This window comes from Pongo abelii, chromosome X, assembly GCF_028885655.2.
Source record: "Pongo abelii isolate AG06213 chromosome X, NHGRI_mPonAbe1-v2.0_pri, whole genome shotgun sequence".
NCBI lineage: Eukaryota > Metazoa > Chordata > Mammalia > Primates > Hominidae > Pongo > Pongo abelii.
The window spans coordinates 145,766,177-145,789,105 of record NC_072008.2 but is presented as its reverse complement, the minus strand read 5'-3'; the positions used below and the strand labels follow the sequence as shown (position 1 = coordinate 145,789,105).

Here is a 22,929-nt window from a genome sequence, read left to right as displayed (position 1 = left end):
TTTTTATGGCTGCAGAGTATTCCATGGTATATAGGTTACATCTATTGATATTTACCATGTGATAAAACAAAGAAATACAAAATTTTGAATGTAATAATTGTTTAAAAATATTAATAAACCCATTGTAAGTTTATATAAATAAGATTTTTATTAAAAAGTTACATTTTTCAAAATAAAAATCAGTGAGAAGACTGATTTAAATAAATACTTAAATACTTACAAAAGAAACACTTTTGTAAATCACTTTAACTTCTGGCTCAGTAAAAGGTGAATTCTCATATCCGCTTTTGCATTCAATTTGTTGTGCTACCATACACCAAGTATCCTCTAGATAACTCCACTGTGTACTTGTGAGAGGATGAGAGTGAAAAAGTCAAATAGTGTCTTAATGTAGGTTGACCTTGCAGACCCCTTGAAAGGGTCTCAGGAACTCACAACAGTCTGTCTCCCACACTTTGGGAATCTCAGGCTTAGACTAATAATAAAAAGAAGTTTAATTTCTTTAATTAATGTTAGCTGGGGATGGAATGGATAGGAGTAGTTGTTAAATGTGAGCAAAAAGTCAGAGGAAGCCAGTTTGTGTTTAACCGTTTGCTGTAGATGATCTATGAAGGCATTGTAAAGAACTCAGTTTTAAGTAGGCATTCTTTTTTCTAGCTATGGTATCAGAAGATAAAGTAAATATGCAAAATTGAAGAATGCTTTAATCACAGAGGATGGGAATATAGAAAAACCTGTTAGTTTCTCTCTCTTTGTCCAATAATTCTCTGAGATGTGCTACTAAGGAAAACATATAAAAGAGCAACAATGTATTCCATACACCCTTCTTCCCTGCCGAAAAAAGGAGCTGGAATGACCTGCTCTTTTGGCTTCACTTGGTCAAGTTGTAAACTGAGCAATAATGGGTGCTGCTTCCCTTGTAGAGACCCGTGTCGGAGATGGCTCTCCTATATTGATGAAGCTACTATGTCAAATGGCAAGTAGCTCTTTCCCGCCTGCTTCTCAGCCCATTTGGAAAAATACTGCGCAAAAGACATTCAGCTCAAATGATGCAGATGTTGTTTTCAGGTTAATGGACACGCAAATAAACCACAGCACATACTTCTTTTCTTTCATTTAATAAAGCTTTTAATTATGGTACGCTGTCTTTTTAAAATCATGTATTTAATGTGTCAGATATTGTGCTTGAAAGATTCTCATCTCAGAATACTTTTGGACTTGAAAATTATTTCTTCTCTACTTTGTAACCAAATGCAATCGGTGTGCCTTGGATTATTTAGTTTATTAATGAATTAAGTTAAAATTACGGCTGCAAAATGGCTAAGGTCAAGTAAAGCACAACATTATGATTTAATATGCTTTTGTTGAAACCACAGCTTTTGTGCCCATTATTTTAACCTGTGTGAAACAATACAAAGCCCAGAAATTCTTTTTGGGGCATGAGTAAATTTTGTTCAGGGCTACTGTCTGTGTGTGCCCAGATAAAATTTTCAGGAGAGTAGTTTACAAAAGCCGTATTTAAAAATTAATATTTTCACACTTTTTTTCTGGATTTCTGCTTATAATTAATGTAACTTAAATTAGTTGTGCTCTGCTATTTTCTGTATATTTCATGTTGTAATTCTTTTTTTCAAATAAAAATTAATTCTTCAGGTTAAATAAACTTGTTTTGCCTTATTTTATTCCCCATCACATACTGCTTCATGTCTGTCTGTTCCTGCAAAGCTGCTGCAGCTACCACATTTACCGGTGAAGAAAAGAGTTAATTCTTCATGTTGCAGAGCAGGCAGTTATGCAAGTGGTTTTGCAATCAAGTTTGTAATATAATTTTTTAAAACAACTTTACAGTCTCCAGGCAAATATAGAGCCTTAGCAGACTGCAGGAAGAGAGGCTCAGAAGACCTCCTGATTAGAAATGGAGATGTCATTCAGCTTCTCCATGGGAAGGCTGAGGGTCAATGGTAGGTGTGTTTGCAAAGCCTGTGATGATCTCCAGCTGGGGCACATAGATAGCTAATCAAATGTTCTGCATTATCTGTATCTTTGTTATACAGTCTCCAAAAGCAGAAATATCACAGCAATGGCTTTCATTTTCATTGCTTCAGCACTGCCTATAAAGCTCACTGAAAGGAACATTAACCTTTGGTGAGTGAAAAATGCTTTGAAAGAATGACATGCTATGAGTCTGCATGTTCTTTTGTAGTTTACCTTTGGCTCAGATGTTTTAGCTGATACGTCTGGCTTTGTAATGGCTACAGGTCACATTCCATCTGGTCATTTAAGTCATTCATTAGTCACATATTTAATGAATGCCTACTGTGTGCCCGAGACCACACTTTACTGCTTTACAACATAGCTACACTTCTGTTTATCAGTTCAAATATTGACTTTCTCATTCTACCCTTATGCCTTTAACTTTATATAGTACTGATTGTGAAGATGGCTCTGCCAAATATACTGTTTAGGTAGGAGAGAACCCAAAGCATGAAGAAAATATTGTTTGGATTGAATGAAACTTCCATAATTCTTTTGGAAATTTTAAATGTAAGAGTTCTGTCTTCATTGGGTCATTAACTTGAACTGAAATGCTACATTGGCTGTGTACTCTAACCCTTTAGGTGGAAGAGTGTACACAGAGAGTTAAAAGTTAATGATGGATCATTAAAGTAATAATTTTTTCTAATAACCAAAGTCCTTTGTAGATTACTCAAAGGACTCAAGCACAGTGTCATGAAGGTTTTTCAACACATGCAATAGCTTTGTGAAAGTTTGAGCTGCAACATAATGTATTTGTTTTAATTCACTTAGTATTACCATTGTTGGCTACTCATTCATTTATTATTTAGGTTGGTGAAAAACCTAAACAGGAGAAAAGAAGGCCTGATTCTAGGAAACAGTTTACATATTTTAATTGGTGACCGTAGGTTTCGGAATGCCAAAGTTACAGGAATAATATGAATAAACTGCACACAATTTGAAGACTAAAAATGTTAAAGCTTCACCAAAGAGGACATTGGCATAGAGTAATGACCTCTCTGCAGTTAGAAATAAAGCAGCAAACACATTATGTTAGCTAGGATTTATTTTTTTTCTTTAATAGTTTTAAATTTATGAATGAAAATTTTAAAGGCACATTAGACTTTTCCCTATAAAGTTGATAGTCTTGAAAGAGATTTAAGATACTATGGTGTTTTGTAAGATACCCTTCAGAATTAAATACTGAGGATATGCTTTTAAGTTACCTGCCTTACTGTCCAAGAATACTTTACTAGTGTGTAGTTCTATACTGTCCTAGGAGCATGTTATTTCTTTATGGTAGGTCTCTGCTACACACACACAGACACACATCCACAAACACACTTGTGTCTATACCCAAGACTTATGTGTGAAGGTAGTATGAAGCATTGGGAGCTAATCTGATGTTCATTTCTATTAACTTAACCCATAGTATGTAACATTTCTGTATATAAACCCGTTTTCTTGTAGTTTTTTCCTCTAAGTGACACTTAGCTGTCTGTTAAAAGGTAGCATAGAAAAGGAAAATCAATTAATTGTTAAATAAGATGATTCTTGCATGCACACACTTCCTCTGAAATCCTAGTTTTGTTCTTTTGTTTGTTTGAATTCCAGGTAATGGTACACTGTTTAAACACACTAGGTGTAACTTATTTGGTTCCAAATTTTATTTATAACATAAAATGAAATCTAGGGATAATGAGGCTTAATAGAAATGCTGGGTCACATGGGAACTGCTCAAATGGAGTCACTTCTCATTTGTTTGTTTGAGAACTCTAATATGGGTCATCTTTCAAAGGCTTTTTGCACTAATTGTTAAATTATTTAGATAATTATTGAATTACTTAATTAGTAATCTGAAATCTAGTATACAGACAACCTGAACTATTTGACAGTTATTAAAAATCTACACCCAGCAACTGCAGAATGCATCATTATTTTCAAGTATACATGGAACATTCACCAAGATAGGCTACCTTCTGTGTCATAAAACAAGTCTTCATAAATTTCAAAAGATTGGAATCATATAGTCTCAGGATGTAATCTTAGAAATCAGTAAATCCAAAGTATTTTGATATTAAAGAATACACATCTATACAGTACATGAGACAAAGAAAGTACAAGGGAAATTAGAACTATTTCAAATTGGATGAAAATGAAAACTCAAAATTTCAAAAAATTTGTGGATGCAGCTAAAGAGGGAGGCAAATGTATGGCTTTAAATACCTGTATTAGATACTTGAAAATCAATGTAATTCATCATATTAACATAATGAGGAAGAAAATTATATAATCATTTCAATAGATACAAGAAAGCCATCGATAGAACTTCATACTCATTTCTGACAAAAACTATCAGCAAACAAGGAATAAAGGGAGTTTCTTCAATATAATAAAGCACATTATGAAAACCCACAGTTAGCATCATACTTAATGGTGAAATATTGGAAGCTTTCTCCCTAAGATTGGAAACAAGCCAAGGATATTCACTGACCATTTTTATTTAACATTATACTGGAAGTCCTAGTCAGCTCCGTAACACAAGGAAAACATTAAAGAACTAAAAGATTAAAAAAGAAGACGCACCGTCATGATTAGCAGATCGTGTATATGTACAAAACCATAAGGAATTTACATACAAGTCCCTACTAGAACTAATAAGTGAATTTTACAAGGCCACAATGTGCAGTCTTTACAAAAATAAATTATAATTCTATATCCTAGCAACAAAGAATTTAAAAATAAAATTTCAAAAGAACATTTATATAAGCAACATAAGACATAGAATAAATAGAAATAAATCTAATAACAGATCACAAGGCTTGTATACTGAAAACTACAGATCATTGCTGAGATATATTTAAGATGACCTAATAAACGGAGAGCTATACCATGTGCATGATTTGGGAATCTCAATTTTGTTAAGAAACCCATTATCCCCAAATTGTCCTATAGATTCAATGAAATCAAAATCAAAATCTCAGCAACTCCTTTTGAAAATTTATAAGACAAGTTTATTCTGAAAAATATGTAAAAAGGCAAAGGATCTAGTACAGAAGAATCGTAAAAATTGGGAGGACTTAAGCACCTGATTTCAATACCCCTTATAAACTACAGTAATCAATACAATATGGCGTTAGTGTAAGTATAGAAAAATAATGATTTCATAAATAGTCCCACATATAAATAATCATTTTTAATCAAGGGGTCAAGTCATTTGAATGGGGAAAGGAAGGTTGTTTTGTTTGTTTTTATTATTATTATTATTATTATTATTATACTTTAGGTTTCAGGGTACATGTGCGCAATGTGCAGGTTAGTTACATATGTATACATGTGCCATGCTGGTGCACTGCACCCACTAACTCGTCATCTAGCATTAGGTATATCTCCCAATGCTATCCCTCTCCACTCCCCCCACCCCACAACAGTCCCCAGAGTGTGATGTTCCCCTTCCTGTGTCCATGTGTTCTCATTGTTCAATTCCCACCTATGAGTGAGAACATGCAGTGTTTGGTTTTTTGTTCTTGCATTAGTTTACTGAGAATGATGATTTCCAATTTCATCCATGTCCCTACAAAGGACATGAACTCATCATTTTTTATGGCTGCGTAGTACTCCATGGTGTATATGTGCCGCATTTTCTTAATCCAGTCTATCATTGTGGAACATTTGGGTTGGTTCCAAGTCTTTGCTATTGTGAATAATGCCACAATAAACATACGTGTGCATGTGTCCTTATAGCAGCATGATTTATAGTCCTTTGGGTATATACCCAGTAATGGGATGGCTGGGTCAAATGGTATTTCTAGTTCTAGATCCCTGAGGAATCGCCACACTGACTTCCACAATGGTTGAACTAGTTTACAGTCCCACCAACAGTGTAAAAGTGTTCCTATTTCTCCACATCCTCTCCAGCACCTGTTGTTTCCTGACTTTTTAATGATTGCCATTCTAACTGGTGTGAGATGGTATCTCATTGTGGTTTTGATTTGCATTTCTCTAATGGCCAGTGATGGTGAGCATTTTTTCATGTGTTTTTTGGCTGCATAAATGTCTTCTTTTGAGAAGTGTCTGTTCATGTCCTTCGCCCACTTTTTGATGGGGTTGTTTGTTTTTTTCTTGTAAATTTGTTGGAGTTCATTGTAGATTCTGGATATTAGCCCTTTGTCAGATGAGTAGGTTGCGAAAATTTTCTCCCATTTTATAGGTTGCCTGTTCACTCTGATGGTAGTTTCTTTTGCTGTGCAGAAGCTCTTGAGTTTAATTAGATCCCATTTGTCAATTTTGGCTTTTGTTGCCATTGCTTTTGGTGTTTTCGACATGAAGTCCTTGCCCATGCCTATGTCCTGAATGGTAATGCCTAGGTTTTCTTCTAGGCTTTTTATGGTTTTAGGTCTAACGTTTAAGTCTTTAATCCATCTTGAATTAATTTTTGTATAAGGTGTAAGGAAGGGATCCAGTTTCAGCTTTCTACATATGGCTAGCCAGTTTTCTCAGCACCATTTATTAAATAGGGAATCTTTTCCCCATTGCTTGTTTTTCTTAGGTTTGTCAAAGATCAGATAGTTGTAGATATGCGGCGTTATTTCTGAGGGCTCTGTTCTGTTCCATTGATCTGTATCTCTGTTTTGGTACCAGTGCCATGCTGTTTTGGTTACTGTAGCCTTGTAGTATAGTTTGAAGTCAGGTAGTGTGATGCCTCCAGCTTTGTTCTTTTGGCTTAGGATTGACTTGGCGATGCAGGCTCTTTTTTGGTTCCATATGAACTTTAAAGTAGTTTTTTCCAATTCTGTGAAGAAAGTCATTGGTAGCTTCATGGGGATGGCATTGAATCTGTAAATTACCTTGGGCAGTATGGCCATTTTCACAATACTGATTCTTCCTACCCATGAGCATGGAATGTTCTTCCATTTGTTTGTATCCTCTTTTATTTCCTTGAGCAGTGGTTTGTAGTTCTCCTTGAAGAGGTCCTTCACATCCCTTGTAAGTTGGATTCCTAGGTATTTTATTCTCTTTGAAGCAATTGTGAATGGGAGTTCACTCATGATTTGGCTCTCTGTTATTGGTGTATAAGAATGCTTGTGATTTTTGTACATTGATTTTGTATCCTGAGACTTTGCTGAAGTTGCTTATCAGCTTAAGGAGATTTTGGGCTGAGACAATGGGGTTTTCTAGATATACAATCATGTCATCTGCAAACAGGAACAATTTGACTTCCTCTTTTCCTAATTGAATACCCATTATTTCCTTCTCCTGCCTAATTGCCGTGGCCAGAACTTCCAACACTATGTTGAATAGGAGTGGTGAGAGAGGGCATCCCTGTCTTGTGCCAGTTTTCAAAGGGAATGCTTCCAGTTTTGCCCATTTAGTATGATATTGGCTGTGGGTTTGTCATAGATAGCTCTTATTATTTTGAGATACGTCCCATCAATACCTAATTTATTGAGAGTTTTTAGCATGAAGCGTTGTTGAATTTTGTCAAAGGCCTTTTCTGCATCTATTGAGATAATCATGTGGTTTTTGTCTTTGGTTCTGTTTATATGCTGGATTACATTTATTGATTTGCGCATATTGAACCAGCCTTGCATCCCAGGGATGAAGCCCACTTGATCATGGTGGATAAGTTTTTTGATGTGCTGCTGGATTCAGTTTGCCAGGATTTTATTGAGGATTTTTGCATCAATGTTCATTAAAGATATTGGTCTAAAATTCTCTTTTTTGGTTGTGTCTCTGCCCAACTTTCGTATCAGGATGATGCTGGCCTCATAAAAAGAGTTAGGGAGGATTCCCTCTTTTTCTATTGATTGGAATAGTTTCAGAAGGAATGGTACCAGTTCCTCCTTGTACCTCTGGTAGAATTCGGCTGTGAATCCATCTGGTCCTGGACTCTTCTTGGTTGGTAAGCTATTGATTATTGCCACAATTTCAGCTCCTGTTGTTGGTCTATTCAGAGATTCAACTTCTTCCTGGTTTAGTCTTGGGAGAATGTATGTGTCGAGGAATTTATCCATTTCTTCTAGATTTTCTAGTTTATTTGCGTAGAGGTGTTTGTAGTATTCTCTGATGGTAGTTTGTATTTCTGTGGGATCGGTGGTGATATCCCCTTTATCATTTTTTATTGCATCTATTTGATTCTTCTCTCTTTTTTTCTTTATTAGTCTTGCTAGCGGTCTATCAATTTTGTTGATCTGGGAAAGGAAGGTTGTTTTAACAAATGATGCTTGGCAACTGGGTATCCATATAGAAAAAGAAGTGAACCTCCATCTCTATATCTTACTTCATACACAAAAATTATTTTGAGTTGGATCACAGATCTAAACCTAAAAGCTAAAATAATAAATCTCCTAAAAACAAACAGGACGATGTTGTCATGACTTTGAATAGTTAACAATTTCTTATACAAGACAAAATCTATGAGGACGCAAAGGCATAAGAATGATACAATGGACTTTAGGGACTTCGGGGGAAGTGTGGGAGGGGGGCAAGGGATAAAATACTACAAATAAGGTGCAGTGTATACTGCTCGGGTGATAGATGCACCAAAATCTCACAAATCACCACTAAAGGATTTACTCATGTAACCAAATACCACCTTTACCCCAATAACCTATGAAAAAAAGACAAAAAGCGGTAGCCATAAAAGAAGAGTATCAGATAAATACAAAGAAACATTACACATGCTGAATTGAGCAGTTTACAACTTAAAAAAAAATATACATGTTAGAAAAGGATAAAATCTAAGACAGTAACATTTTGAACACTTTCAAAAGCCAAATAGTTGTAATTAATCAAAATTAACTGATTGCATTGAAGAGTTGTTAAGTTTGAAAATAAATACAGCCAGCTTTCTGCCAACTATTTCATGCTTATTTAAATGGTCAATGAAGAGAGAGAGAGAGGCAGAGACACAGAAAGAGAGAACAGAAATAAGAAACATGGGTCACTTAAAATATGTGCTCAAAGAACTGTTTGAATCAAGACATATAAATCAGTGTTTTAAATACATTGTTTTTTATGAAGCAATTTAAAAAACCCAATAAAGCCATAAAATAATACTGTAATGTATATACTAGAAAAAAGTTCCTTCTTGTGCTCAGATCTCCAAGATTCAAAAGTGAAAACACAAAGTGTACTCATCTAACTTCCACATAAACATTTGTACTCAACATTAAGAAGACCCAGAGTATATTGTCCATCACTTATCATCATCATTTTAAGTAGAGCCAGATCTCCTCACATTTAATTCAGGACAAAGTTAATTACATTAATTTTTAGCTAATTGTAATGCAGGACACATAAAATTATATATTTGATTAGTTTTAATTTGAAATTATTCTATTACTGTTAACTAATCCCAGTAAATTTACGGCTTATTAGCACCCTTTGAAAAGTATATGGAAAAACAACAATTTCAGTCTACTTTGGGTCTGTGCTTATTTTTCAGGCAGTGAAGGGCTTACCTATACCTTTATCAATGTAACACATTTTATTTGGGGGGAAACTCACATTATTCCTTTCTAGCCACTTTATTTCTACTGTGGGTGCACTTTTTCAATATTCTTTTTTTGCAGTGCTATTGGGAGGTTGAAATGTAATGTATTGCTATATCATCAGCATTTTAAGCATTTATTATTGTGTGGCATGATACTAGATAAGAGGACAAGGTCCCATTGACCTGTGTTCTCTAGAAGCCCCTGACTTAAGATTATTATTAAAATATATTACTTTCAAATGACATGCATTTATGACTTAGGTTGAAATGACAAATTAATACTTCACGGTAGATTTTGGTTGAATGCTACAATATCAAGTGAGTCTTGATTGAGATCTATCCTCTCATTACATTGCACAGAGTGAAATAGTATATTGTGGCTTATAAAAATACATTGTGATGTGTGTCCATCAGTGGATTAGGAAATTATAACTGACTATGCAACTATCAACAGCATTAGGTTTAAAAAATATGTTAGAGAGTTTCATATACAATCTGGCAAATAGAATGTAAAGAGCTCTCTGATATTATGCATTTAACATGTTTCCTATTATCTTCATGCATATGGCATAATTAGTACAATATTTATAAAAATTGATTGTAGAAGAAGAGAATCTTATATATTTTGTTTTGCTTTCAGTGAAGCTATCTCTTTTATAAAATAGATTCCTTTAATAATTATGAAACTGAAGAACTTTCATATTAAAATTAATAACCAGAAGACATCACCTTGAGTTTGTGATGGACCTTGTGAATCCTCACACTTAGCCTTAGAAGTTACAGCACAGATAATATTTTGGCTTTAAAAGTCATTTGAGTGTTAACATCATTCTTAATTATTTTGGAGATGCAGTTCTGAGTAACACAAGGAAACCAAGTTCCCCTTGAATTCAAGGAGATTGAACAGACTTTCTAAAAATAATATTTTCTTTGAGAGTGCGAACTATATTATATTTCCTAAAAGTGTTACAGGTAAACAGTACCATAGTCAGGTTATCCTACACTGCCCATGACATCTACAGAAATTTCCTCAGTATGGAGTTGAACTTCGTCATTCGCAGCTTCTCAGTCTTGCAAGAAGCATCTTTGCATCTTCCATTACCCCCACACACAAGTGCGGTGCTATTTTGTTGCCAATTAAAGTTTTTTACAACATCTGTTTAGATTTCACCTGAAAATCTGAAATCAATTCTTTTGAACTTTTACAGATAAAAAGTTTTACTTGTATTTTTTGGGTAACTTTTCGGTAACAAAACTTCAAAGAGAGAAGAGAGAGAATCAGAGATTTTAAACTCCTGTGTTAATTGATAGTCTATTATTTAATTATGTGCTATCTATGTGATTATAATACCCCAAAGAGATATGTTCTGAAGGATCTCTTTTGCATGCTGACTGACCTTTAGGGTTGTCAGAGCTATCTTATAGTTTTAAGATGATCCAAAGCTAAAAATCCTGTTGTTTTGATATGTTAAACTTTAAATTTTATGCATTGAAGTTTAGGTACACATCACAGCTTTAAGTTAAATATTCATATCTGCACCACAGATGTTTCTTAATAAAGCTCTGCTTTTCAATGTCTTTCATTACTTTTCAATTTTCTAGACAAATTTATTCTAGAAAAGATTTTCTGAAGATGTATTTCTTCTTAGTTTTTTAAAAATAATACATATATAGATTTCTCTTTTTTAAATATATAAACACTGTGATCACTTCTTTTGAAGCAAATGGCCTGTTGTTGCATGCAATGTTGAATTTATGTTTGGAGTATTTTATATTATGGACTTCTGAAAACAATGGTTTGAAACTTCTGCTTTTTGAATCATGAATTGTGAGTTGGACTTTCAAGTTGCATATTAGGTGCATGTTTTTCTGTGATTGGTTAATAAAAAACAATAAACACAATAGCTATATAACGTGTAATTTGTCTTTCAAATAGTTTTATGTATTGTATCAAGATCATAGATTATGCCAGTGGTATCATCTGATGGAACAATCTGTATGGCAAACCAATTGTATTTTATCTAAAGGTACTTGCAAATTATAAATCTTCTAATGTCCAGTTGCTGGAATTCCTAATGGTGGATTTATAAGTTACTCATTAAAGTGTCCATATGCTTGATATTTCACTTAATTCTTCTGCAAAAACAACAGAGTGAAATCAAAATACATTTATTTTGTGTGCTAATACTGTGATTAGAAGACAGAATTAGGGAAATGAAATTCTTGAGTAATGATGTCCCTCTGCACAAAGTGTTTTAATTTCATGGTAGTAAACTAGAGATTTTAATCATTTAAAACAATGCTGAGTTCTGTTATAGTCATTTAATATTTTAATAACTGTACATGAATGCTGTATTTGTATATGTTTACAAATGTAACTGTACTGTCTTAATTTTATTAGACTATAAATGTGTATTACTCTAAAATATAGCAGCAATTTCCCTTTAAGGTCTTCAAAAGTTTAATTACATTGTAAATGTACTTACAATGTAAATGCATTTGTGTATATTCCACATTGAAAATATTCAACCTTAAATTCACTCATATACTTTCTTCAGTTTGGTATAACGTCAATTATACATTGAAAATAACTTTCCTCTCATTTATCAGTGATACTCTCCTAAAGGCACCATAAATATTTTTAGATTAATGTTTACCTTCAGCCTTGCTTCATGATTCTCTCTTTGAGAGAGAGAGGAGAGAAAGAGGGAGATCTGACCAGAGCTAGAGTACAATGTTTTGCTCAAAAAGTTGCTTTACTCAAATCTATAAGATAGCAATAAAAGCAGTTTCAAAGGTTAGATAGCCATGTTTATGAGTGCATGCTTCCATACCCTGAAAAAGTCTGCTTCCATATACTGAAGCTCAAGGAATCCTGGAAAGCACCTAGATACCTGCAGTTGTTTTCTGATCTATAACTTGCTTCTGCAAAGGACTCTTTAGTTGGAATTGCCAGACCTAATGATCTCTTTCACAGCCCATTTGGGAGCTAGTACATGTGCCTTAATATAGAGTGGGGAGAGAAGCCTATAACCTTGGTTTGACTGAATCTTTCATTAAAAGAAAAGAACACTGAGATTGTTTTAGATGTCTTAATAAGCATCCCATCACAGGATAACTACCTCTTTTGCCTTTAAATTTGTTTTGAGGTCTTTTGAGAAAACACTTGTATTAGGCCGTTCTTGCATTGCTATAGAGAAATACGTGAGACTGGGTAATTTATAAGAAATGAGGTTTAGTTGGCTCACGGTTCTGCAGGCTGTAGAGGAAGCATAGTGGCATATGCTTCTGCAGAGGTCTCTGGAAGCTTGCAATCATGGCAGAGGGCCAAGCGGGAGCTTGCACATCACACAGCAAAAGCAGGAGCAGGAGAGCGATGGGGGATGGGCCTCACACTTTTAAATGGCCAGATCTTGTGAGAACTCACCCACTATCGTGGGGACACTACCAAAAGGATGGTGCTAAACCATTCACAAGAAATTCGTCCCCATGATCCAATCACCTCCCACCAGGCCCCACCTCCAACATTGGGAATTACATTTCAACATGAGATTTGGGCAGGAACAACATCCAAATTATATCAGCACTATCAGTGAATTAGCTAATCAAATTAAATTCATCTCCAAAGAACTCCCTGAAAAATAAAATGTGTATTCAAGTTTTATTCCTGTGTTGTTTGAGGAGTAAAATGCTATTGGTGATATTTCCAAAATTACACATGAGTCTCACAATATAAAATACATGGTTGTTCCATTGTGGAAGACACTGTGGTGATTCCTCAAGGATCTAGAACCAGAAATACATTTGACCCAGCAATCGCATTACTGGGTATATACCTAAAGGAATTTAATCATTCTACCATAAAGACACATGCACACGTACGTTTATTGCAGCACTATTCACAATAGCAAAGACTTGGAACCAACCCAAATGCCCATCAATGATAGACTGGATAAAGAAAATGTGGCACATATACACCATGTAATACTATGTAGCCATATAAAAGGATGAGTTTATGTCCTTTGCAGGTACATGAATGAAGCTGGAAACCATCATTCTCATGAAACTAACACAGGAACAGAAAACCAAACACAACATGTTCTCACTCATAAGTGGGAGTTGAACAATGAGAACACATGAACACAGGGAGGGGAACATCACACACCAGGGCCTGTCGGGGGGTGGGGGATTAAGGGAGGGATAGCATCAGGAGAAATACCTAATGTAGATGACGGGTTGATGGGTGCAGCAAACCACCATGGCACGTGTATACCTATGTAACAAACCTGCACGTTCTGCCCATGTATCCCAGAACTTAAAGTATAATAATAAAAAAAAAAATCTAAAAAAATACATGGTTGTTATAAAAGCCACCCTGACATCAAAACGATTACATTCTCTTAAGAGAAAAATTTCGTAATACATTGTGGAAAGTGTAGGAGAGCAGAAGAAATACTTAACTTGAAGAGAAATTAGGTCAGTGATTTTGTTTTGGGTTTGGTCAGAAATCAACCTGGTTTCACTCAACAGACTTTCACTGAGGAAAATGCTTATTATTTAGTAAGTATTAGAACACAGGAGCCTTCTTCCTGCAGGGCAGCAGACTCTATGGTGTTTAACGAGTCAAGTCTCAGGCAATAAAATATCAAAACAAGTCATTTTTATTACATTTCAGTACACTTCCTCACATTGATTTCGACTGGTCAGTTTGCAAGGGGTTTTATGGGAAAAAATGGGAAGAAACCAGTGTTATGGACAAAAACTAAACTCTTTATACTGTTCAAAGGGCCATTAGTAAAAGTGACAACCAGATTTTTAAAAAATTACTTTTTACTTCCAAATGCATTTTTAAAAATTTCATGACATAGTTAAGTATTAAATTGTCCTTTGCATTTGGTGAGGGCTTAGTTGCCACTATACATTGATCACCTTATTTTTTGCATGGATGAATAAGCACATTAAATTCTGAGGAGGTATTTTAAGCATGTGTCCATCAAATAGGACTCATAATGTGTACTGAGAACAGCCAATGAAGTTGAACTTTGTGAAGATTAAGTTCCTTAAGAGAAATGAAACTTTCCTTAAACCCACCTGAAACAAAATGTAAACCATTTCAAAGATAAATTTCATCTAAAAATTTGTCAGACTCACTAACTGGATTATTTCCAAAATAAGCGACAAACACAACCTTTCTGGAGAACAAATGAAAAAATTATGGCCGGGTATGATGGCTTACACCTGTAATCCCAGCACTTTGAGAGGTCAAGGCAGGAGGATTGCTTAAGCTTGAGAGTTCAAGGAGTTCAAGACCAGCCCTGGCAACATAGTGAGACCCCAGCTCTTCAAAAAAAAAAAAAAAAAAAAAAAAATTAACCAGGCATGGTAGCACATGCCTGTAGTCTCAGCTACTTGGGAGGCTGAAGCAGAGGATTGCTTGAACCCAGGAGATCGAGGCTGCCATGAACTATGATCATGCCACTGAACTCCAGCCTGGGTGACAGAGTGAGACACTGTCTCAAAAAAAAAAAAGTACATTTAAAAAATTATAATGAAGCAGAAGTGGAGAAGAGAAAGTCAGAAAAATTTAAAGCATGAGAAGGACTTGGGCTGAGTTATCTTAGTTGATAGTTTATAGCACAGTTTGATAGTGAATGCACTCTTTTACATGGGAAGTTATAAGAAACCAAATGATAACATGTTGAGTAATTAAGTGAGCCATAACTTTACAACCATAATAAAAATGACTTAAAAGAGAAATATCGTAATGGACATTTTGTAATCTCATATTAGAGGCTAAAATAATTTCTTTACTGATTCCAAGAAGCACATAGGGCTGTAGTCATACATTTACAAATAGTTTCAAATTACCTGGATTCAATGCAAAAGTAGGCATTCTATGTATGAATATTATTAGCTCAAAAATCTGCCCATATTTCTAAAAATACCAAGTGTCGGGAAGGACATGAAGCAAGAACTTGTACATGCTACTACTGGGAGCATACACTGATAACACTTTGGTGAGCTATCTGCTAATACCAAGTACAGTTGAAGTGAATGCTCCATGGCTTAGCATTTTTACTCCTAAGGATGTACCCCACATGAAGGCTCACACATGTGCCAGAATGTTTATAGCAGCAATGTTTAGAAGAGTAAAACATTTGGAGACAACATGAATTACCATGAACAGAAGGTTATATAACTAGTTTATTGAATATCATACAATAAAACTGATATAGAAACTAAAATAAATGACCTAGAGCTACCCATATCACCATAAATGAATCTCACAGGAAAAAAAAAAGCAGGATAGAAACAATATGATAGCATTTGTATAACGTTTTAAAATATGTAAAACAAAATATATATTTTAATGGATAGTTTAGGGTTAAAGTATATGAACATGCTAGATAATGATGAACACCAAATTAAGAAAGATAGCTACCTCTGAAGAGAGAGAGAGAGAGAGAAATAAAAGATGAGAAATGGATGGGTGTTGGTACTTGGGAGTTCAAGACATTATTCTGAATACATTTTTAAATGTCAAAATCATTTTACACTGTATAACATTCTGCTCACTTTAGTTCAGTACTGGAAAAGTGGAATAAAATGTCGCGCCCCCTGATTGAAATGTAGTGAAACTGCATCACACTTACCTTCCATACATCCCTGTGGAAATTTTTTTTTTTTTTAGTTTTAGTGTTCTTACATGCTTACCAAAAATAGCAGTCAAGAACTCTTTTCCACAGTTTTTATAAGCATATTACAAATTACTACGAACTGACATACTGGCACAGCAGAAAAATACCATAAAATAAACCTTGGTGGATTACAATGTGTGAATGTGTTGTAGGAGAAATATTTGCACTTAAGAAATGTTACATTTTATTTTACAACATAAAGTATCTGTTACCATCTGTGAACATCTTTAAAGGCCTGGTTTTCTCAATATTTCTACTTCACGAACATTTTGCTTCCTTAAACAACCTTTATATTTTAATTTACAATGTGAATTTAGTGCTCAGTCATAGCAATAATTGAGCAGCTGTACTGCAAAAATGACGAGTTGTTAGTCAAACAATTTTATTGTGTCCAGTTGTATGTTGGCAAATGGTAAGCAACTGAGTCTCTTTAAAAGACACACCAAAACCCTATTTGTACCACTTGTTGATTTCTATGGTGTAAAGATTCCTACCATGGCAGATTTCAAGCTACCAACATGAGAACACAGAACTGGAAGTTAGGAAGTGGTGTGCAAAATTGGTGTTAAAAAAATGGCTGGCGCAGTGGCTCATGCCTGTAATCTCAGCACTTTGAAAGGCTGAGGCAGGCAGATCACCTGAGGTCAGGAGTTTGAGACCAGCCTGGCCAACATGGTAAAACCCTGTGTCTACTAAAAACACAAAAATTAGCTGGATGTGGTAGCAGGCGCCTGTAATACCAGCTACTCAGGAGGCTGAGGCAGGAGAATCGCTTGAACCTGGGTGGTGGAGGTTGCAGTGAGCCAAGATTGGGCCACTGGACTCAAGCCCGGGCAACAGAGTGAGACTCCATTTCAAAAAAAAAAGCGGGGGGGAGGGGGAAGCCACTGGACACCCGACTTGGACCGCTCAAGCCCTTTAAGTTCCTACATAAGCAAACTGAAGCCCAATGTAAACAGTAAAAGGAGACTAGAGACTTTATCAATCAGAAATCAGCAACTCACTTCTAACTAGGATATTTCCACTCTAACCAATCAAATATATTTTGTCTTCCTTCTCTGTCAGTCCATTAAAAACTCACTGCTCAGGCTGCTGCAGCAGAGCTCTCTGAACCTCCCGATTCTGACTGCTACACAATTCATGAATCATTCTTTGCTCAAATAAACTCTGTTGAATCTTTTTCTTTGTTTTCTTTTTTATTTTTAATTTTTGTGGGTAAATAGTAGGTGTATATATTTATGGAATATATGAGATATTTTGGTACAAGCATGCAATGCGTAATAATCACATCATGGAAGATGGGGTCTCCATCACCTTAAGCATTTATGCTTTGCATTACAAACAATCCAATGATACTCTTTTAGTTATTACAAATGTACAATTAAATTATTATTGACTATAGTCACCCTGTTGTGCTATCAGACACTAGGTCTTATTCTTTCTTTCTATTTTTTTGTATTCATTAGCCATCCTCACTTACCCTCCAACCCCCCACTACGCTTTCCAGCCTCTGGTAACTATCCTTCTAGGCTCTATGTCCATGAATTCAGTTATTTTGATCTTTAGATCTCACACATAAGTTAGAACATGTGATGTTTATCTTTCTGTGCTTCATTTATTTCACTTAATATAATGACCTCCAGTTGAATTTATTTTGTCTAAAGTTTTTCTTTTAACACTGTTTTTTGAGAATTAGTTTGTATATGCCAGTTCCAGCATACCATTCATTGCACCTTAGGAAATAGATACAGCGCTAGGTACATAGAAAGTGTACAGTAAAATTCTTTATTAGAGTGTACTAAGGCTTCTGAATTATAACAATCCCACTATTAGGTAATGTGCACCTGTCCTTTTAGCATATCTGTTACTTAAATCTAGATTTTCTGAACTAAGGAAGTGGAGATTCTAATCTTAAGCATGTTCATCTAGAACTAGAAACAGAGTGTATGGAAGAGAACATGGACAACTAAAATATGGGAGGCATATTGAGAGAAACGAAATCCCTGTGGCCAAGAACAGCAGTTTTGTTCAGATATTAAACTTTATCACAAGGTTATTTGATTGGGTAATAGCTATAGGGAGAAAGAGATTGAAATGAAAGCTAAGAGCTGAATCTATAAAAATAAGGTACAAAAACAAAATAGCTACCTAAATGAGGACAGAAAGCACAGACAAGAGGGGTAGATACAGCTTATGGAGAAGACAAACACAAAACAGGAGATAAAAAGGCCAGGGTTATAACCACAGTTTCCTAGGCTGATCTTTTCTGCATTTCCTAGAAATTAATGATAACACTTCCTTATAGCCTAGGAAGAAAGCGAATGCAGGAGGCCTTTTTTTTTTTTTTGTATTTTTCTGTCTCCCTTCCTTTCCCTTCCTCCCTTCCTCCCTCCCTCCTTATCTCCCTCCTTCCCTTCCTTCCTCCCTCCCTCCCTTCCTTTCTTTTTCTTTTTCTTTTTCTGAGACAAGGTCTCACTTTGCCACCCAGGCTAGAGTGCAGTGGTGCAACCATGGCTCTCTGCTGCCTCAACCTCCCAGATTCAAGCGATCCTCCCACCTCAGCCTCCTGAGTAGCTGGGACTACAGGCATGAGCCACCATGCCTGGCTAATTTTTGTATTTTTTGTAGAGACAGGGTTTTGCCACGTTGCCCAGGCTGCTCTTGAACTTCTGAGCTCAAGCAATTCACCTGCCTCAACCTCCCTGTCTCCCTTTCTATGATATATTCCCTTATGTGTTCAAGATAAATATCTTATTCCTGCCTTAGATGACAGGGAGTTTTGCACAGAGTTGTGGTTAGTAATGGCTTTTTTCGTTCCTTTTCATTCATACATTGCTACATTCTTAATTTGTCTTCTTACATTTAGAGCTGGGTTTGAATCTTATGAAAATGCATATTTATTTTTGTAATATAGTCCGAGGAAAATAGGCTTTTATATGTAGATATTCATGAAAGCACGTAATGTGTAAATCATGGGAACTCTTTATCTTTATGAGGTCAGCACTGAAGCCTCTTTGTGATTGTTGATCTAGAGAAGCTAGATACTGTAGCATTTCTAAAGGTTTAAGAGTGATGGTATCAGGGAGATTTACTATGGTGGTAAATTTTTATAAATTAGTATCTCATATTTAACATTACAATGAAACAATTGTTTGAATGAAAGTCTTTGGAATCATTAGTGTCCTTCCTTCCTTCCTTCCTTCCTTCCTTCTCTCTCTCTCTCTTCCTTTCTTTCTTCCTTTCTTGCTCTGTCACCCAGATGTGAGTGCAATGGCACGATCTTGGCTCACTGCAACTTCTGCCTCCTGGGTTCAAGCGATTCGCGTGCCTCAGCCTCCCAAGTAGCTGGGATTATAAGCGTGTGCCACCACACTCGGCTAATTTTTGTATTTTTAGTAAAGATGGGTTTCACCATGTTGGCCAGACTAATCTTGAACTCCTGACCTCAAGTGATCTGCCCGCCTCGGCCTCCCAAAGTGTTGGGATTACAGGCGTGAGCCATCGTGCCTGGCCTGGAATATCCGTTTCTATTTCCAGCTTTCTCTTAACCAAGAGAATAGAAGGATAGCTCTCCTATTAGAGTGGAATGACCTGGCCAGGAGTTTGAAATAGTTCTGTGAAGGCATGGAGAAAATGTCTCTGCCTTCTTCCAGACAGAAGTCTTTGCCTCTTTGTCTACATATGCAAGAAAAGATCTGCCTGCTCTTCTTCCCTTTTGATACCTGTATTAGAAGTTGAGATTAACTCAGAAATCTCAAGGCAGTCCATAGCCCCAAAGACAGGATGAAAAAGATTTGCCTCGAAACTACTATAGGAAAAAATGAGTAGAGTGATTTGTGGGCCTGGATTGATTGAAAAGAGCAGGGGTCCCACAGTCCTTTGCCTGCTGTGATTCTTTCAGTAGTTTCCACAGTTTACAGAACATGTTGGTTTTTATGGCTTTAACCCTGAGATTTTTTAGATGGCGTAAGCCTCAGATTCAAAAAGAGCTCTGATTCCTGATTGCTTTACTCAGACGGGCCTTTCAGCATCTGTAGTCTGTTTCCCAATCATCCGCAGGTGCAATGCATTGTTAGAATCTCAGCTTCGGTGGGCCTTTGAAGCCTGCCTTCAACCCTCAAACAACAGCTTCTGGAGTAACCTGCTGTCTCCGTGTGTCGCACGTCTTCCCTGGCACAGTTGCAGTGAATAAAGTTGAATTGTTGCTGGAATAACTGTGTGCCAGATGACACTGTTGAATGTGCTATAGTAGTCAAATGTCACATCTGGAAGGCCCAGTGCCCACAGCTGGGCTAAACGCCAGACACCAGCACCACATGTTTATCCTACGTGTATTTACTGAGAACCTGCTATAAGACAGGGGTTGAATCTCCAGTTTGTTATCTGACTGCCACTCTGCTTTCCAAGCTACCTTATTGGTCTCCTTGATTTTGTCACCTTTTGGTCAATTAGAGAATTGTTAGTAAGAATTCCAGGCAGTTTTCAGTCCCAGGGTTGTTGAGAGGATTGCCACCAATGCAGAATGCCCCAGCTGCCCTAAAAATATAGACAGTAGAGTTAATGTACTCCAGTTGAAAGCATTATTCTTTCAAAGTGCAGGGTGGGAGACTTGAGCTCTAGTCCTGGCTGTCATTGTGTTATCTTGGGCCTGGCCTTATGTTGCCCTCAATCTCCTCATCTGCTAAATAAGTGGAGTGGATTGGATGGTGTTTAAGGGCCCTTGCAGCTCTGACATTCTTGGATTAGACTGTAAGCATTCAGAACTTGTTTAGCAATTATAATTAGGCAATTTTGTAAACTGGTCTGTTTTGGTTCAGGTAAGTAAGGAAGAACACCTTTTCTTTTTCCCTTGGCAGAGAAAATTGGACAGTACTTCATTCCTGTCAGTATAAAACAAATAATATTCAAAAGAACTAAAAACAATCATACTTAAACAGCAAGTTAAAATGACTGCATTATATTAGCACACTTTCCTTCACTTGGCAAGAGTTCTATTTTAATCTGTCACGTCCAATATGATGGCAGCATGTTTTAGTCTATTTAGGCAAAGTAGCTACAGTGATTTTGAAAGCACTAATGATTCTTATATGGCAACTGCAAATGCCCTAGGTAGAATCCAGCCAGGGCTGGCTCTGAAGACATTGGCTCTTAGTGAGCTTAAAGGTCCCACATGTTTAGTGGTGGCAACATGCCACAGGTGGCTCATGATGAGTTCAATCATTTTTGAGCCCATGGCAAAAAGAACTGTGGCTCAGAGATTTATGGGTCCAAGAGCTCCTTTCTCTGCCACAGAGAAGACTAATCACAGGAGTCCTGAGGCCAGTTTCCCATTGGTGCCTTTGTAAGGGGTGGGCTCTATGGAAACAAGGCCAGAGTGTCTTACTTTTACCAATTTTGAAGTGCTGAGGCTACAGACCTTTGGTCATTCAAATTTGAAGTAACATGTTTAATGCATGAATTAGCATCCTCCTTAAATCTGAGGCAGACAATTATAGTGTCTCTTCTCTTTTCCCTTCCTTTAGTCAACAAAAGCAGAACCAATTTCCTTTCATTTGTTCATAAAACCTAAACCCCAGGCATTATTCTTATTTAAGTATGGCCTTCTTTCATGATACTCAATGCAAGACTAATTGCTACTCTGGGATAAACATGGATTCTGATTCAGCTAACAATTATTGAGCAACTACTGTCTAGCAGTGTAGTAGGCACTCACAAAGCAATTTATATACATTATACATTATATATATATAAAATCTCAATTACAATTTAATGAACACTGTTGGTATTTGGCACACAGCAATTACTCCTTGAATATTTGTCGAATGAAGGAATAAAAATAAAAACATGAAATCACAGACTAACAAAATTGCAAGGGATTTTGGAGAGCATCCTGTCAAACACTCTCATTATACAAGTGGAGAAATCAAATTCCCAAATGGAGAGTGACTTATTGAAGGCCATTCTCACAGCTAGTTAGACCCAATTCTGCCTCAGGTGGATTCAGACCACTGTCCTCTCTGGGACACAGCTCACACTGCCTTATATGAAAACTGGATAACAGAGCACCAAATCTCTGCTGTGTTATATTGCATTTGAAAACATTTTTCAGAGTGTTTTGTTGAATGTAGTGTTTGGGATACCTCTCCATGAATGATTTAACAAGAAACTCCTCAAGAAATGTATTTATTTATTTATTTTCTTTCTGAGACAGAGTCTCACTCTGTCACCCAGGATGGGGAGTGCACTGGTGCGATCTTGGCTCACTGCAACCTCCCGCGTCCCCTGCTCCCCAGGCTCAAGTGATTCTCCTGCCTCAGCCTCCCCAGTAGCTGGGATTATAGGTGCATGTTACCACGCCCAGCTAATTGTTCTATTTTTAGTAGAGACAGGGTTTCACCATGTTGGCCAGGTTGGCCTGAAACTCCTGACCTCAGGTGATCCGCCCACCTTGGCCTCCCGAAGTGCTGGGATTATAGGCGTGAGCCACTGGGCCCAGCCAAGAAATTTAAAAATATGTTTATTTATACTTATATGCGAAGACAAAAATATATTGACTAAAAGAACTAAAGGAATTAGCAAGAGTGAGGCCTGGCTGGGGGTGAGGTGGGGGCAGGGGAAGGCAGCAGCTTGGCGGGGTCAGAGTGATTTTGTGAGTAGTCCCATGCATCATCAAATACAGGGTGACTGATTCACATCAATGGAATCCACAAAAAGCCAACG

General features: G+C 36.4%; 1 protein-coding gene across 7 annotated transcripts in view; it reads left to right on the top strand.

Annotated features, from left to right (window-relative positions):
• Positions 1-1,657, top strand: part of MCF2 (MCF.2 cell line derived transforming sequence) — a 130,015-nt gene extending 128,358 nt beyond the window's left edge. For 4 of the 7 annotated variants that reach the window (XM_002832187.4, XM_002832189.4, XM_002832188.5 and 1 more), the window contains one exon: positions 924-1,657. In XM_002832187.4, coding sequence (XP_002832233.3) covers positions 924-956 — 33 coding nt within the window. In that variant the 3' untranslated portion in view covers positions 957-1,657. The remainder of the gene's footprint in view (positions 1-923) is intronic. The other 3 variants (XM_054545145.2, XM_054545144.2, XM_002832186.3) reach the window with 2 other exon arrangements.
• Positions 1,658-22,929: the final 21,272 nt, after the last annotated feature.